The 16,516-nt window shown below is 38.0% G+C and overlaps 1 protein-coding gene across 19 annotated transcripts in view; it reads left to right on the forward strand.

The window, feature by feature from the left end:
* LOC106085163 (antichymotrypsin-2) overlaps nt 1-16,516 on the forward strand; it is a 112,238-nt gene that overhangs the window by 58,118 nt on the left and 37,604 nt on the right. For 2 of the 19 annotated variants that reach the window (XM_013249233.2, XM_013249234.2), the window contains exon 4: nt 381-734. The exons of 12 other annotated variants lie outside the window; for them this stretch is intronic. In XM_013249233.2, the coding sequence (XP_013104687.2) occupies nt 381-646 (266 nt within the window). In that variant the 3' untranslated portion in view covers nt 647-734. Of the gene's footprint in view, nt 1-380; nt 735-4,442; nt 4,598-5,172; nt 5,325-8,366; nt 8,510-8,709; nt 8,966-13,424; nt 13,673-16,516 lie in introns of those variants that run through there. 5 more of the 19 variants (XM_013249239.2, XM_013249248.2, XM_013249246.2 and 2 more) reach the window with 5 other exon arrangements.

Below are 16,516 nucleotides of genomic sequence, written 5' to 3' on the forward strand. Positions count from 1 at the left end.
TTGGGGCCATGTATTTGGGGGGTCTCGACAGAGACTAATTATAATTCCCAATGAATGAAGGAAAAAGCCCGCCAAAAAATTATATCACTTTATATACAGCTTTTTAATTTTTAAACTCATAGAAATACATGCAAGCACCACACTACACCTCACTCGTATACAACATTGCCCATGGCGTACCAGGCATTACAACATACAACAAGACCTCAGACCTTAATAACTCTAAAGCAATATGTTGAACTCTTCATTCTATCGTAATTAAGTCCTTGTTTGCTCTCAAAGCTCTCATCTTGCTCCATACCACCATGCTCGTAAATGTTCCTTTGCCTTTGTGTTGTTAATTCCCATCTTTTACATTACATGTATGAACCCATATTTAGGAATGTTGATGCGTAAGAAACGTGCCTTGGGTTATAAAATCGAACCCAAACAGTTCATTGTCGATCGTCCATTTGTGTATCTTATAAACTATCTGGCAATTGCAACTACTGCGCCCTCATCAGAATCAGAATCATCATCGAATACAAGAACATCGATCACATTATTCATGGGTTCCGAACGCATTGCCATGGGAGAGGTGGCTATGGGTAAAAGCACACCAACCACTCCCGATTCAAGTACAAAAAGACTAAGTGATGAATTATAAATATATCGTAATAGCAAACATCAAAAGGCAACTTTTAACAACAACTATTTATTTTTAAAGTGTAAATAAAAAAGGAATAAAAAAATAATTAATATTGTTTAAATGAATCACACAAAAAATAACCACACCAAAAAGTTTCCAGTGCAATTAACATCAATGTTATATCAATCGTGTTTCAACAAATGTTTTTTCTTCGAAATTAATTTGCCAAAATGTTTATGTTAATTGATGGTATGTATCTAATATTAAGAATAATAACGTCACAACAATTCTGCATCAACTCTGTAAAAACTTAAACTGAATAGAAAGTTGTTGTTGTAGCCACATGTCAATATATTTGGAGATGGCAATCCTCGACTAGCTCCTATAGGTGAGCAAGCTTGTTCCGGTCCAAAGGGCCTATCGCCGCAGCAAAATGATGGCCATTGATTATTTTAAGTCGCCAATAACTAGGCAGTATTTATGCAAGATCCAGTGCCGCCCGGCCTCTCACTGAGACTCTACTCTCGTTACCGCAGATTGTCCGCGACTGCAATTGCAGTTACTCCGTATGAAGCATTCCAATATTCTCAACCTATGAACGTGCCCTGTAGCTCGCAGCTTAGCTTCGCGTGATAACTATTAACACCACACAGTTCGGAGCTCATAGTTCCAGCCTATGTGTTGCTCACAGTTATCCCGTGCCGGGAATAAACCGGTTGAATAGTAAAGCTCAATTATTCCCCCCTTGAATAGTTAAGTTCAATTATTCCCAAAATAATGCCGACACTTACATGAACTCGCTGTACGGAATCTATTGAAAAGCTTTACTTTGTTGAAGAATAAAACACACAATATCGGTTCGGTTCAGAAATTCATAGGATATTCTTAACCAAGCTAAGTCACGAGACATACGCATTAGAACAAATTAAGTTATCCGCAATATTGCTGTATCCGTAGTTTTTTTGGTTCTACCAATTAGTCATGCCGGTTAAATATTTAAATGGAACCACCTTACAAATCCATCCACCAATAAGTTGTTTTAAGTTCCTATTTTTATACCAATTAGATCATTCTGTTTGTATTGATGTTCGACCCTTTACATACATCTGTTTTTGGAATCCTCGACATTCTAACAAATTGATCTAACAATCTACAGTAATTTCGTCAACTTGTCAATCTAGAATCTTTTTTTCAGACAGATTTGATCGAAATGTTTTGCGCATTTAACTTTTTAGGGCACCAGAAGCGTCAAACATTCCATATTTTATTTTTCTAAATTAATCCCGATATGAACTTTCCTACCCTCACCTGAGCTCCAAATACGGAACAGTTCTCTAGAAAACCAAAGTTTATGTCAGGAACTACTCACAAAATTATTATATTTTCTGATTATCAAAAAAAGACAGGAACTTTCAATTCATATTTTTATACCCTCCACCATAGGATGGGGGGTATACTAATTTCGTCATTCTGTTTGTAACTACTCGAAATATTCGTCCGAGACCCCATATAGTATATATATTCTTGATCGTCGTGACATTTTATGTCGATCTAACCATGTCCGTCCGTCTGTCTGTCAAAAGCACGCTAACTTCCGAAGGAGTAAAGCTAGCCGCTTAAAATTTTGCACAAATACTTCTTATTAGTGTAGGTCGGTTGGGATTGTAAATGGACCATATCGGTTCATGTTTTGATGTAGCTGCCATATAAACCGATCTTGGGTCTTCACATCTTGAGCCTCTAGAGTGCGCATTTCTTATCCGATTGGAATGAAATTTTGCACGAAGTATTTTGTTATGATATCCAACAACTGTTTTTAGTATGGTCTGAGTCAGTGAATAACCGGATATAGCTACTATATAAACCGATCTTGGGTTTTGACTTTTTGAGCCTCTAGAGGGCGCAATTCTTATGCGATTGGAATGAAATTTTGCACGACGTGTTTCGCTATGACTTCCAATAACTGTGCTAAATTAGGTTCAAATCGGTCCATAACCTGATATAGCTGCCATATAAACCGATCTTGAATCTTGACTTCTTGAGCCGCTAGATTGGAATGAAATTGTGCACGACGTGTTTTGTTATGATATCCAACAACTGTGCCAAGTATGGTTCAAATCGGTTCTTAACCTGATATAGCTGTCATATAAACCGATCTTGGGTCTTGACTTCTTGAACCTATAGAGGGCGCAATTCCCATCCGATTTAAATTAAATTTCGCACGAAGTATTTTGTTATGATATTTAACAACTGTGCCAAGTATGGTTCAAATCGGTCTATGTCTTGATATAGCTGCCATATAACCGATCATGGGTTTTGACTTCTTGAGCATCTAGAGGGCGCAATTCTCGTCCGATTTGACTGAAATTTTGCACATATTGTTTTGGTATCACTTCCAATAACTGTATTCAGTATGGTTCAAATCGAATCATAATCTGGTATAGCTGTCATATAAACCGATCTTGGGTCTTGACTTCTTGAGCCTCTAGAGGGCGCTATTGTCATCCGATTTGGCTGAAATTTTGCGTGAGGTGTTTTGTTATGACTTCCAATAACTGTGCTAAGTACGGCGCAAATCAGTACATAACCTGAAATAGCTGCCATATAAACCGATCTGGGATCTTGACTTCTTGAGGCTCTAGAGGGCGCAATTCTCATCCGATTTGGTAGAAATTTCTCTTCTCTCATGACCTTCAACATACGTGTCCAATATGGTCTGAATCGATCAATAGCTTGACACAGCTCCCATATAAACCGATCTTCCGAGTTTGCTTCTTGAGCCCCTACATGGCGCAATTCTTATCCGAATGAACTGAAATATTACACAATGACTTCTACAGGGTGGCTGATGAAAGCCGCTACCAAAAAAAAATGTAATAACTTTTTTTCTATTTAATAATAATAATTTAATAATTAATTTAATTAATTAATTAATTAATTTAATTAATAATAATTTAATAATTAATTTAATAATTTAATTTAACATGAATAAAAGAAAAATGTATTCCATACACCGAAAAAAAAATGTAGCAATATTCATCATTGTAGCAATATTCATCAGCCACCCTGTACAATGTTTAGCATTCATTTATGATTGGAATCGGACTTTAACTTGATATAACTCCAATAGCATAGCGGTTCTTATTCAATGTTCTCTGTTAGCCTAAAAAGAGAGATACTGCGCAAAGAAATCGTCGGATGCGATCCATGGTGGAGGGTATATAAGATTCCGCCCGGCCGAACTTAGCACGCTCCTACTTGTTTTTGCGTTGATTTTGCGTTTATAGGCATAAATTTGATTTAAGAAGATATTTTGTCTGCTGTATCAGACATTTTGTTGTTACAGCAAATATTTTTGCTATACTTTACTAACAAAATTCTCTGAGCGAAGATTCGGATTCGGCAACTTAGGGGCGTAGATGGGAGAAACTTTACTGTTTTTATGAGAAGCACGGAAATGCTTATCTATACATATATATCTTCCAAGCCCTTGAAAATTCTCAACTCGTGATGATTTTTGAATAACCCTCGAATTGAAAGTAAAGTCTGAGGGGTTCAGTTCAGCTAATCCATGTGTAGCATAATTCAGCATAGTTCACAAGGTTTAGGGAACTTAAATTCTCCAAGCAGTTTAGTTGTACCATGTGAATTTCTATAGCTTAAAATAAAACATAAAATAAACTGCATGGGTATTCTTCACATTTCTCAAATGCCTGTTCCTCATAAAGTCACACATAGTAACTTTTTTGCAAAATATATACCCACGATGTTAGGATTTAAACAATGTTATTTTGATATTTGATTTTTTTTATAGGAATACTTATCTATCTGACTTCTGCCCCATTTCCATTTGTTCCACCTAAAGAGTTTAAGGCTGATCATGGCTTCTATTACTACCTCAGAAATACAAAGGGTATAATCATGTTTGAGGGCTCTCATATCATAGTAATTTAAATAAGGAATATACATACGTCATACTTAACAAAGAAATTCAAGTTCAAACCAAATAAATGACGTTTTAAGTATGATCTATTGGTTTGCCCAAGAAGTAATTGCGGATTTTTCATATAGTCGGCGTTGACAAATTTTTTCAACGGCTTGGACTCTGTAATTGCATTCTTTCTTCTGTCAATTATCAGCTGTTACTTTTAGCTTGCTTTAGAAATAAAGTATATTTGATTAAATTTCATTCTAAGTTTTATTAAAAATTCATTTACTTTCTTTTAAAAGATCCGCAATTACTTCTTGGGCAACCAATAAAAGCTTTCATCCAATTTGGTTCACTGCTTCTGTATTTTAAATCGAATAAAAATTAAAAATATATTTAAATATTAATAAAAAAAAACAAAAATTAAAGCTTTCACTTTATTGCAAGAATGCGCACATTGCTTTGGGGTAAACATGCTAGTAGGCATTAAAGAAATAATCGTTCAACAAAGACTTGGAGTCTTTTAAACGATATGCAGTTATGAAACATTTACGGATTACGGATACTGATGACTTTATTCCATGATATCTGCCATTGGTTTTCTTTTTTTTTATAGATTTGTCTATATATCTCAATTCTGCATTCCCGACTGAATATGGAAAGAGTTTCAATGCTGACCGCGGCTTTTTCTATGTTATAAGAACTGTGTATGAAGCTACTTTGTTCCAGGGAACCTACGTTAATACCTCTTAAAAAATGTTTAAGAGCCTAGAAACTACTATTCAGAAAATTTTCAGCTTGAGACCAGAAGCATATTTGTGCTAACATTGCAATTATATTCGATGCCACTTAAAAAAAAAAAAAACATTAAAAATAATGGATGTACAACAAATGTTTTTTGTAGGATCGTTGTAAAAAAAACAACAACAAAAATTGTAAAAAAATAAAAAAATAATATAAAGTCTGACACTGCCGACTACATAATACTCTAAACCACCAAATAGGTGAGCATAGGATGAACAAGTAAAAGCGTGCTCAGGGCAGCAGGGCCGAATCTTAGGATCCCACTACAATGGGTTTTGTTGAAGGGTATAAATTTATTTAATTCTACATCTAGGAACCGAACAAGTATGATCGAAAGACCGGTTAACATTGGAGCAATATCAGGTTATGGACCGATGGAGCAATATCAGGTTATGGACCGTACTTGGAACGGTTGTTGAAAATCATAACAGAAAACTTCATGCAAAATTTCAGCCAAATCGGGCAAAAATTACGGCTTGTAAGGGCTCAGGAAGTCAAATAGGGGAATCGATTTATATTCCCATATATACCAGGTTATAGGCTGATTCGGACCGTACTTGACACAACTGTTGGAAGTTATAACGGAACACTACATGCACTACATTTCAGTCAAATCGGATAAAAATTGCGGCTTCCAGGTGCTCAAGAAGTCAAATCAGGAGATCGGTATATATAGGAGCTATATCCAAATCTGAACCGATATTGGTCATTTGCAATCCCCAACGACTTTCGTTAGTATTAAGTATCTGTGCAAAATTTTGATAGTTTGGCCCCCGGTGAAAAAAGGTTTCTTCATTTTATCATATCCACGAGGGGAGCGGATCCTCCCCCTAACACCAATTTTCAAAAACGCCAGATCACACGGATGGGTGCATCGATTTAAACACACAAAATTGTCATAAAACTTTGGGGTCCAATAACAGTGGGGGAAGCCCTTCCCCAAAACCCACCCAAACGGACATGTTTACCGATTGGGAACATATGGGCATCAAATGAGAGGCATTTAAGAGTAGAGTACGAACTTGATATATCAGTTTGACCCCAAAAACCGCCCAAAATTTACATGGTGTCCAATTGGGGCAATATTGGTATCTAATGAAAGGCAATTGGAAGTAGAATACGAATCTTGTATCAAAATTTGGGATAACGTCAAAGGACGGCGGCCCCTACCCAAAAACCCACTCAAAACGAACAAGTAGGCCGATCGGGACAAAGGACGAATATTTGAGAGTAGGATACTGAGTTGTGTATAAAACCAGTAAGGAAAGGCAAAAGTCGTGCGGTGCCGATTTTATAATACCCCATACCTACACTATGGGTACAAAATGAGATATCTAATTCTAAATCAATTTTGATGGACCGCACCGAATGTTTTCGGATAGGTTACTAAACAATCCGTATCAAATTTTAAGCAAATATGTTGAAACTGTAATAACTACGGTTAACAAATGACACGATTATTGGAAATTACCCAACATCTGACGAACATATATATGGGAGCTATATCTAAAGCTGAAACGATTTAGAGCAAACTCAGATATTGCGATAGTCGTAGAGGAAAGCGTTGTGTTCACGGAGTACGCTCGAGAGTATCTTGTGTGCGATGGGCAGGAGACTTATTGGCACATTCCGTTTGGTCTCCTTTCTTGTGTGCGTGACATAGTATGCTGAGGTTCCAAACATCGGGTATGCGTACTTCTAGCCAGATTGCGCAGACAAGCTGATGCATATGCCTTATCAGCGTCTCGCTACCGGTTTTAAATAGTTCAGCGGGTAACCCGTCGGCTCCTGCTGCCTTGTTGTTCTTTAGTCGGGTCACTGCTACTTGGACCTTATATTGACTAGGAGGTAAACATTCTATACCATCATCATTGATTGGTTCTGCGGTATGCCCTTCGCCGCCAACGTCAGATACTAGCAGTTGGGTTATTTGTTATTTCCATATCCCCATAAAAGCTTTATTTAATATTCGATTTCGGTGAAATTTGAAACAGTGAATTGATTAAAGCCTCCCGACATCTGAACTAAATATAGTTCAAATAGGATACTATACAGATATAGCTGCCATATAGACCGATCTGCTGATTTAGGGTTTTAAGCCCATAAAAGCCGCAAATATTACTCGATTTCGCTGGAATTTAAATAGAGAGTTATTCTAAGCCACCCGACATCGGACTCAAATATGGTTCAGATTAGACTATATTGAGATATAGCTGCCATATAGACCGATCTGCCGAATTAGGGTCTTAAGCCCATAAAAGCGGCAATAATTACCCGATTTCGATAAAGTCTTAAGCCCATAAAAGCCACAAATATTACTCGATTTCGCCGAAATTTTAAATGGTGGGTTATTCTAAGCCTCCCAAAATCAGACTCAAATATGGTTCAGATTAGACTATATTGAGATATAGCTGCCATGTAGACCGATCTGCCGATTAAGGGTCTTAAGCCCGCATTTATTACCCGATTTTGCTGGAATTTGACATAGTGACTTGTAATAAGCCCCCCGTCATCCGACCAGCATATGGTCCAAATCAGACTATATTTTGGATATAGCTCCCATATAGACCGATTTTCCAATAACGGTTTCTAATCCCGCAGGTTTGTTGCCCGATTTTGCTGAAACTGTGACTTGTACAAGACTTCTCGGGACCTGAATCAAATATGATCCGGACCAGCCACCCTTTGCATATTACTATGGATATGGTATTGGAGTTGTTATAAAAGAGGATGGTTAATTTATCTATGATGGTGGGTATCCAAAGTTCGACACAGCCGGATTATCTTGAAAATTACAACATTCATCGGTTTTACATTATTTTCGATTAGAAACAATCTTTAATAAGAATTGCATGTAACATTGAAAAAAAAAATTGTGTGATTTGTTTTTGCCCCGATAATTGGCATTTCCTTTCCTTACCTCATTGGCATCAAGTTAAAGATATATTCGCGTTAAGATATTTTTGTGTAATAACAAAAACTGGAATTTTAATTTGGAACTTTCAGATCCAATTGAGTTCTCTGTTCGTATGTTGTTGGAAATGACAATGGAAAAATATTTCAACATGGACCATGGGTTTTTCTTCGTCATTCATAGCCAAAGAAGGTTACCAGTTTTTAAAGGGACTATCAAATATTTTATGGAATAAGTATGTATATGAGTATTTGAATTCGATACGATTGTGTGACGTCTTGTTTTTCACGAAAAAATCAATACTGAGTTTTTAGCTAATGCTGAATTTTTAAACTAATTTTTAAAGCTTTGCCATTTTTTATTATATTTTTTTTATTATTTTTAATGCAAAGCCTAAGAACATAATCGTCATTTTTGTACTTTGTCTATTTTCAGTAAAAAAAATTGTCAAAGTAAAAGGCGATAAATTAAACGAACGTATTGAAAACTTCAAAGTGGATCATTCATTTGGGTTCATTTTAAGATCGCATAGAAATATCACAATTTTTAAAGGAAATTTTTTTATGTAATAATTTAGGAACAACAATTAAACGAAATCGAATAAAATTAAAAGACATCGAATAACGAGAAACCCTTTGTACCAAATTTCTCGAGGGATTGGTTAGCAGATGTCCAAATTATTGCAATGAAACTCTGAATGATGATATAGCAGCTATATGTAAATCGGAACCGATTCCGACAAATTCGTATATTTCTGATTTTATTTGCCCGTTAGGACGAAGATCATTTTTCTAATGATGTGTAAATTTCTCTCTTGAGATGAGCTTAATGTAAGAAATTTTATACGATTATGTTGTAATCGTTGAAATAAAAGTTGCACAGTAAGATGGGCAACAAGTAAGAGCGTGCAAAGTTCGGCCGGGCCGAATCTTATATACCCTCCCCCATTAATCGCATTTGTCGAGTTCTTTGCGCGGTATCTCTTTTTAGGCAAACAAAGAATATTGAATAAGAAGAAGAAGATGCTATGGGAGCTATATCAAGTTATAGTCCGTTTGGGACCATAAATAAATGCTAATAAATTTCAATTCATTCGGCTAAGAATTGCGCCTTGTAGGGGCTTAAGAAGCAAAATCGAGAGATACGTTTATATGAGAGCTGTATCAAGCTATTGCTCGATTCAAACCATATGAGACGCGTATGTTGAAGGTTGTGAGAAAAGCAATTGCACAAAATTTCTTTCAAAGCGGATGAGAATTGCGCCCTCTAGAGGCTCAAGAAGTCAAGATCCCAGATCGGTTTATATGGCAGCTATATCAGGTTTTGTACCGATCTTCGCCATACTTAACATAGTTATTGGAAGGCATAAGAAAACAACTCGTGCAGAATATCAGCCAAATCGGATGAGAATTGCGCGCTCTATTGGCTCAATAAGTCAAGATTCAAAATCGGTTTATATGACAGCTATACCAAATTTTGAAAGGATTTGAATCATACTACAAACAGCTGTTGGAAATGATACCAAAACACCAAGTGCAAAATTTCAGTCTAATCGGACGAGAATTGCGCCCTCTAGAGGCTCAAGAAGTCAAGACCCAAGATCGGTTCATATGGCAGCTATATCAAAACATGGACCGATTTGGCCCATTTACAATCCTAACCGACCTACACTAATAAAAAGTATTTGTGCAAAATTTCAAGCGGCTAGCCTTACTCCTTCGAAAGTTAGCGTGCTTTCGACAGACAGACGGACAGACGGACGGATGGACAGAAGGATGAACGGACAGACGTACGGACATGGCTAGATCGACTTAAAATGACTTGACGATCAAGAATATATATACCTTATCGGGTATCAGACGCATATTTCGAGGTGTTACAAACAGAATGACGAAATTAGTATACCCCCATCCTATGGTGGAGGGCCAACAACGAGTCGATATAATTAAAATTGACTGCCGGAATTCGGAGTCAGTTGAGGCCATAAGCCTCACACCGAATGTCACAATCAATTTATTAGAAACCAAGTTTGGAGATCGTATTATCTCACGAAATGGTCCAAACGATTGGCGGCCTCGGTCGTGCGATTTGACGCCGCTAGACTATTTTCTGTGAATGCCAACAGGCCAACGACATTTGATGGACTTCGTACGAATATCAAACGTAAAATTGCGGCAGTATTGGCCGATTTGGGCATGTAAAAAAAAATCTACTTCCATACATAATGGCATCGAATGTAGTATAAAGGGTGATTTTTTTGAGGTTAGGATTTTCATGCATTAGTATTTGACAGATCACGTGGGATTTCAGACATGGTGTCAAAGAGAAAGATGCTCAGTATGCTTTGACATTTCATCATGAATAGACTTACTAACGAGCAACGCTTGCAAATCATTGAATTTTATTACCAAAATCAGTGTTCGGTTCGAAATGTGTTCATTCACCGTAACGTTGCGTCCAACAGCATCTTTGAAAAAATACGGTCCAATGATTCCACCAGCGTACAAACCACACCAAACAGTGCATTTTTCGGGATGCATGGGCAGTTCTTGAACGGCTTCTGGTTGCTCTTCACTCCAAATGCGGCAATTTTGCTTATTTACGTAGCCATTCAACCAGAAATGAGCCTCATCGCTGAACAAAATTTGTCAAAATTTGAACACATTTCGAACCGAACACTGATTTTGGTAATAAAATTCAATGATTTGCAAGCGTTGCTCGTTAGTAAGTCTATTCATGATGAAATGTCAAAGCATACTGAGCATCTTTCTCTTTGACACCATGTCTGAAATCCCACGTGATCTGTCAAATACTAATGCATGAAAATCCTAACCTCAAAAAAATCACCCTTTATTAATATACCCCCCACAATAGGGTGATGGGTATAAAAAACAATCTCTCCTTTCAAATAAGTGTTTATCAACTCTACAAACGCTCTTTGGGTTAGGTTAGGGTAGGATAGGTTGGGTTAGGTTAGGTTAGGATAGGTTGAAAAGGGGGTGCCGATATTAATCCGCCCTATGCCACTATGGACATACACCTAAGCCAGTAATCGGCTTGTTGTGCGCTCTAAAAACTATAAAGTAACCTCTAAAAAGAAAATTTTAATTAAGGAATTCCGTGCTACTTACAAAATCCTTAATTCTTTTTAATACCACTCCCCTAAGTTGGTTCATATCTGGTATAGTGTCTCCACCTAAGTGCCGGTATCTGTCAGACGCGAAAGCCGGGCAATGACAAAGTAAATGCTCCAACGTCTTATCATCTTCCCCACATTCCCTACACATGCTACCACTTGCCGCACCGATTTTACATAAGTGAACTCGTAGTCCTATGTGTCCCGTTATGATACCAATAGCTATACTGACCTCCTTCTTACTTCCTCTCAGTAAAAGCCTCGTCTTCTCACGATATGGATCCCCCCACAGGATTTTCGACGTCCTACCGACCGTTTCGCTGTTCCACAATGTTGCATGCGAATTCGTCGTCCACACCCTAAACTTAGACAGCGTCGATCCGAAAGGCTTCGGCTTAACCAAGTTTATTGACGGCAGTCCTCTGGATTTCACCGCCAAATCGTCTGCCTTTGATTTCCCATTACTCCGTTATGGCCGATGCGAATTTTGCCATCCTTAGAGAAGGCGTTAATCTCCTTCTTACACTGCAAGACTGTTCGTGACCTTACCGTCTTGGTTGTTATTGCCCTTATGGCAATTTTACTGTCTATAAAAATGTTCACACCCGACGTCCTCGTGTTAGCAGCACACCACTTCACGCATTCCGTGTTCGCCCAGATCTCCACTTGCAGCACCGTGTTATGGTCAGGCAGTCTAAACCAGATCTCAGTCGCCCAGATCTCCACTTGCAGCACCGTGTTATGGTCAGGCAGTCTAAACCAGATCTCAGTCTCTGGGTTCTCAATGTAGACCCCCTGGCCAGCCCACTCTGTCCTCTAGCTTTGATCCATCCGTGTTACATGATCTTCCAGATGGCAATACTGGAGTTCTGCCAATCCAAGACTGTGCCGATAACAGCAGTGCCTAGCACTCGACTTCAAGGTTCATCTCTGGTATCCGATCGGAAACCTCTTTCCTTCTTTCCAGGGTTCCTATCGTCGCTTATGCCGCGATGGTATGAGCTGCTCCCATCCTCAATCCATTATCCCATCGCCTTAAGTCTCATAGCTGCAGTGGCTGCCTCACACTTAATATGTATGTCAATGGGTCGGATATCTAGAATAGTCTCCAGTGCGCTAGTGGGCGTGTTCCTCATCGCTCCGCCTTTGCCAAGACAACATGTTCTCTCAACCTGTTGTATGGTCCTTATGTTGCACTTTTTCTCCATAGCAGTCCACCAAACTTCTGAGGCGTGAGTAAGTATTGGTCTAATCACGCTCCTGTAGAGCCAGTGGACTATCCTAGGATTCAGGCCCCATTTCGAGCCAACGGCCCGTCTACATAGTCCCCGACAACTGTGAGCCTTTCTGTACACACATGAATGTGACACTTCCAATTCAGTTTCCTGTCCCAGATCACACCTAAATGTTTGACCTAACCTAACCTAAGCCTTTACAATGTTCGTTTAAGCGCAAATTTTTATAGCCAATGAAGTATGCAGATACAATCTATCACTCTGGCGCTGCATTAACTTTACTTCCTTCCAACAAACGAAGGCCCCTAATATCTGTTGGACGCGAAAGCCGGGCAATGACAAAGGCAATGCTCCAATGTCCTTTGTCATTGCCCGGCTTTAGCGTCCAACAGATACCGGTACTTAGGTGGAGACACAATATCAGACATGAACCATCGTAGGGGAGTGGCATTGAAAACAATTAAGGATTTTGTAAGTAGCACGGAATTCCTAACTTAAAATTTGCTTTTAGAGGTTACTTTATAGTGTTTAGAGCGCAGGCTTACTTTCTACATCGGCTTTGTTTAATAACTTAAAGTATTTTAAGTAAGAAGATAGCTTTGCAAACTAACTATGACTGATAAGTGGTGACAATAAGGACAGAGCTTAAGGTGTTTATATCCCTCCTTTAATGAAAGCCATAAAAATACGATTTACCCCAAACCCTAGTCACGAGATTAATAAATTTAATGAATCTTTCTTTTTTTCATTTCGCGACTTAAAAAAAAAAACTGTTACAGGTTTGCAGTTCAGGTTTCAATGCATGGTATATCCTGAGGAATTCAATGCTGATCATGGCTTTTACTACGCTATTCGTCATATCAATGGAATCCCTTTATTCGAAGGAAAGAAACAAAACTAAAATCTCAAATATTTTGCCTTGATTGAATACTCTTTTGACTAATACAAAATATACGAATATCTATTAGCAAGTCATAATAAAATGCATAAATTAAAAAATAAAAATATTTCCTAGGCTTGAGCTAAATTGAATTATTTACTGCGTTCCACCCTTAGGTAAGGAAAATTAAAAATAAGTAAGCACGGACTCAGTTCGTCCGGGCAAATTTTGAAAACCCATCACCAAAGATTGATCTGTTATTGGGCATGAATTTAAAGCTTCTTTAGGATGGCATAGCGTATGATCTTACTGTGGGCCAAACGACGGTAAATTTGTACTCTTAGCCCCGAGAATAAATCAGCATCGTGCTCTACTTTACAATATCATTTATTTGATCCCCATATTGCCAATGGCCTCAAAATTTCATATCATATTCGTTTTCTAATCTCAAATACCCATCATTTAAACAATCCCTTATTGCAAGTCATCAAATATGTCCGATTTGGGGTATGGGCCCTAAAAACTTTCAATACCAAGCTCCACTCTCTTTAAGATCCAAATTGTCAGGGTGAGCAAATGCGTCCTATTTGGGTGTTGTTAAGGAGCTGGGACGTCCTTTAGACAGTTGGTCCCGGATGTTGAAATCACATGCATGGTCTACACCCAAATACTTTTCATTTGAGCCCCATATTTCCATAGTCTACAAACATGTCCGGTTTGGAGGGTGTTTTGGGGTGAATGGGGCGGCCTCTCATGATTTGGCCCTGAAAATATATCTCAGATCCATGTTATACTATAAAATACTTCTTAATTGAGCCCCGTATTGCAATGGTCAGCAAATACGTCCTATTTGGGTGGTGTAATGGGGTCGGGGTGACCCCATAAACACTTTTCCGAATATTTATATCAGTTTCGTACTTTACTCCCAAAGACTTTTTATTTGAGACCCATATTGCTATGGTCGTAAATTTGTCCTCTTGAAGGCGATTTTGGGGAGAGGCTGCCCCACAAACACTTGGTATCACATTTGATATCATATTCTTCTCTCAAGTACCTTTTATTTGAGCCCCATATTGCCAGGGTCAGTAAATAAGTCCTATTTGGGGGTGTTTTGGAGAAGGGATGGACCCCCAGAAGTATGGTCCCACATTTGGATGTCTGATTCGTGCTTTACTCCCAAATACCTTTCTATTGAGTCCCATTTCGCCATGGTGGGTAAATATGTCCGATTGAGGGGTGTTTTGGTGGCTGGGGTGGTCCCCCCACAACAGGTCCGACAATGAGATATCAGATACGTTTTCTTATCTTATTTTTCATTTTTTCATTTGATTCATTTTTTCATTTGATCTTATTTTTCATTTGAAAAATATTTAAGATAAGAAAACGTATATTGTCGTGATTGGTCAATATATACACATTTGGTAGGTTTTTGGGGTGGGACGCACCCCCAAAGGCCCTAACACCAACTCGCTATGCCAAAATTCTGCGATATCGGTCATTAAATAGCGGTATAAATACCATATACTATACCATGATATAGTCCGATATAGTCCATTTTAGAACTTAACCTGCCTATTGACAAAAAAAGAAGCTTTGCTAAGTTTTAGCGTGATTTCAAAAGAAAGACGGCTGGACGTATAGGCGGACGGACATGGGACGATCGTCCTAGATTTTTACGACGAACTTAATGAAGTTCTTTACTGAGTTTACAAGTGTGAAACTGTTAATGGTTAGTTGCTGAATCCAAAGAAATCCAAAAGCTTGGTCATCCATAAAAAACAAGTAAAAGCGTGCTAAATTCGGCTGGGCCGAATCTTCGGAACCCACCACCATGGATTCTGCTAAAATTTTATATGAGATGAATTTAGTTGAAGGGCATAATTTTATTCTCCAACTCCAAATCAAAAGTACAAACCAGTAAGGAAGGGGAAAAGTCGGGCGGTGCCGACTGTATTGCAAATTGCCCAAAATCCGACAAACATATATATAAGAAGGCAGCGCTTGCTGTGACTCCAGAAGTTAAAATCGGGCGATATATATATATAAATCTGAACCGATTTCCATGCAATTCACCAGTAATATCGAGATTCAAGAGAACATCACTCCTGCAAAATTCCGAGAGAATCGGTTAACAAAAGACCATTTTATTGCAATATTACTGCAAATCGGACGGACATATATATGGGAGCTAAATCTGAACTGATTTCGAGCAATTTTCTCACATACTGTGACATTCGTCGAGGAAAGCGTTGTGCAAAGTCTTGATAAGATTGGTCAATAAATGCGCTTGCAGTGGCTCTAGAAGTAAAAATCGGGCGATATGTATATATATGAGAGCTATATCTAAATCTGATCCGATTTCGAAATTCACCAGTAATGGCGAGAGTCACAAAAAAAGCGTTCCTGCCAAATTTCGACAGAATCGGTTAACAAATGACCATTTTATTACATTATTACTTAAATTGGACTAAAATATATATGGGAGCTATATCCAAATCTGAACCGATTTTTTCCAATTCCAATAGGCTTCGTCTCTAGGCCAAAAAACATGGCTGTACCAAACTTTGAGACGATCAGATGAAAACTGCGACCTGTACTTTGTACACAAATTAACATGGACAGACAGACGGACAGACAGACAGATGGACGGTCGGACAGACGGACTAAGCTAAATCCAATCAAAATTTGGGACAGTGAGTTGTGTTAGGCCCTTCGACATCTCTTTTCAGTTTGGATCAGATCGGTCTAGACTTGGATATAACTGCCATATAGACCGATATTTCTATTTGACGAAAATATTTTATTTATTTTTTTATTAATTTTTTCAAAAACGTTATAATACTATATATACAATATATTTTAAATGTAAGTATCAATATTTAAAATGTGTTTTGAAAATGTACGGCATGGTTTTTGTAAACCGTCTGCCGGAGAAGTGAGTTTTATTTTTTAGCTAGTAATTAAATTCATTTATAAGAGTTCTTCTATAAT

The sequence above is a fragment of the Stomoxys calcitrans genome, chromosome 5 (genome assembly GCF_963082655.1).
Source record: "Stomoxys calcitrans chromosome 5, idStoCalc2.1, whole genome shotgun sequence".
Taxonomy (NCBI): Eukaryota; Metazoa; Arthropoda; class Insecta; order Diptera; family Muscidae; genus Stomoxys; species Stomoxys calcitrans.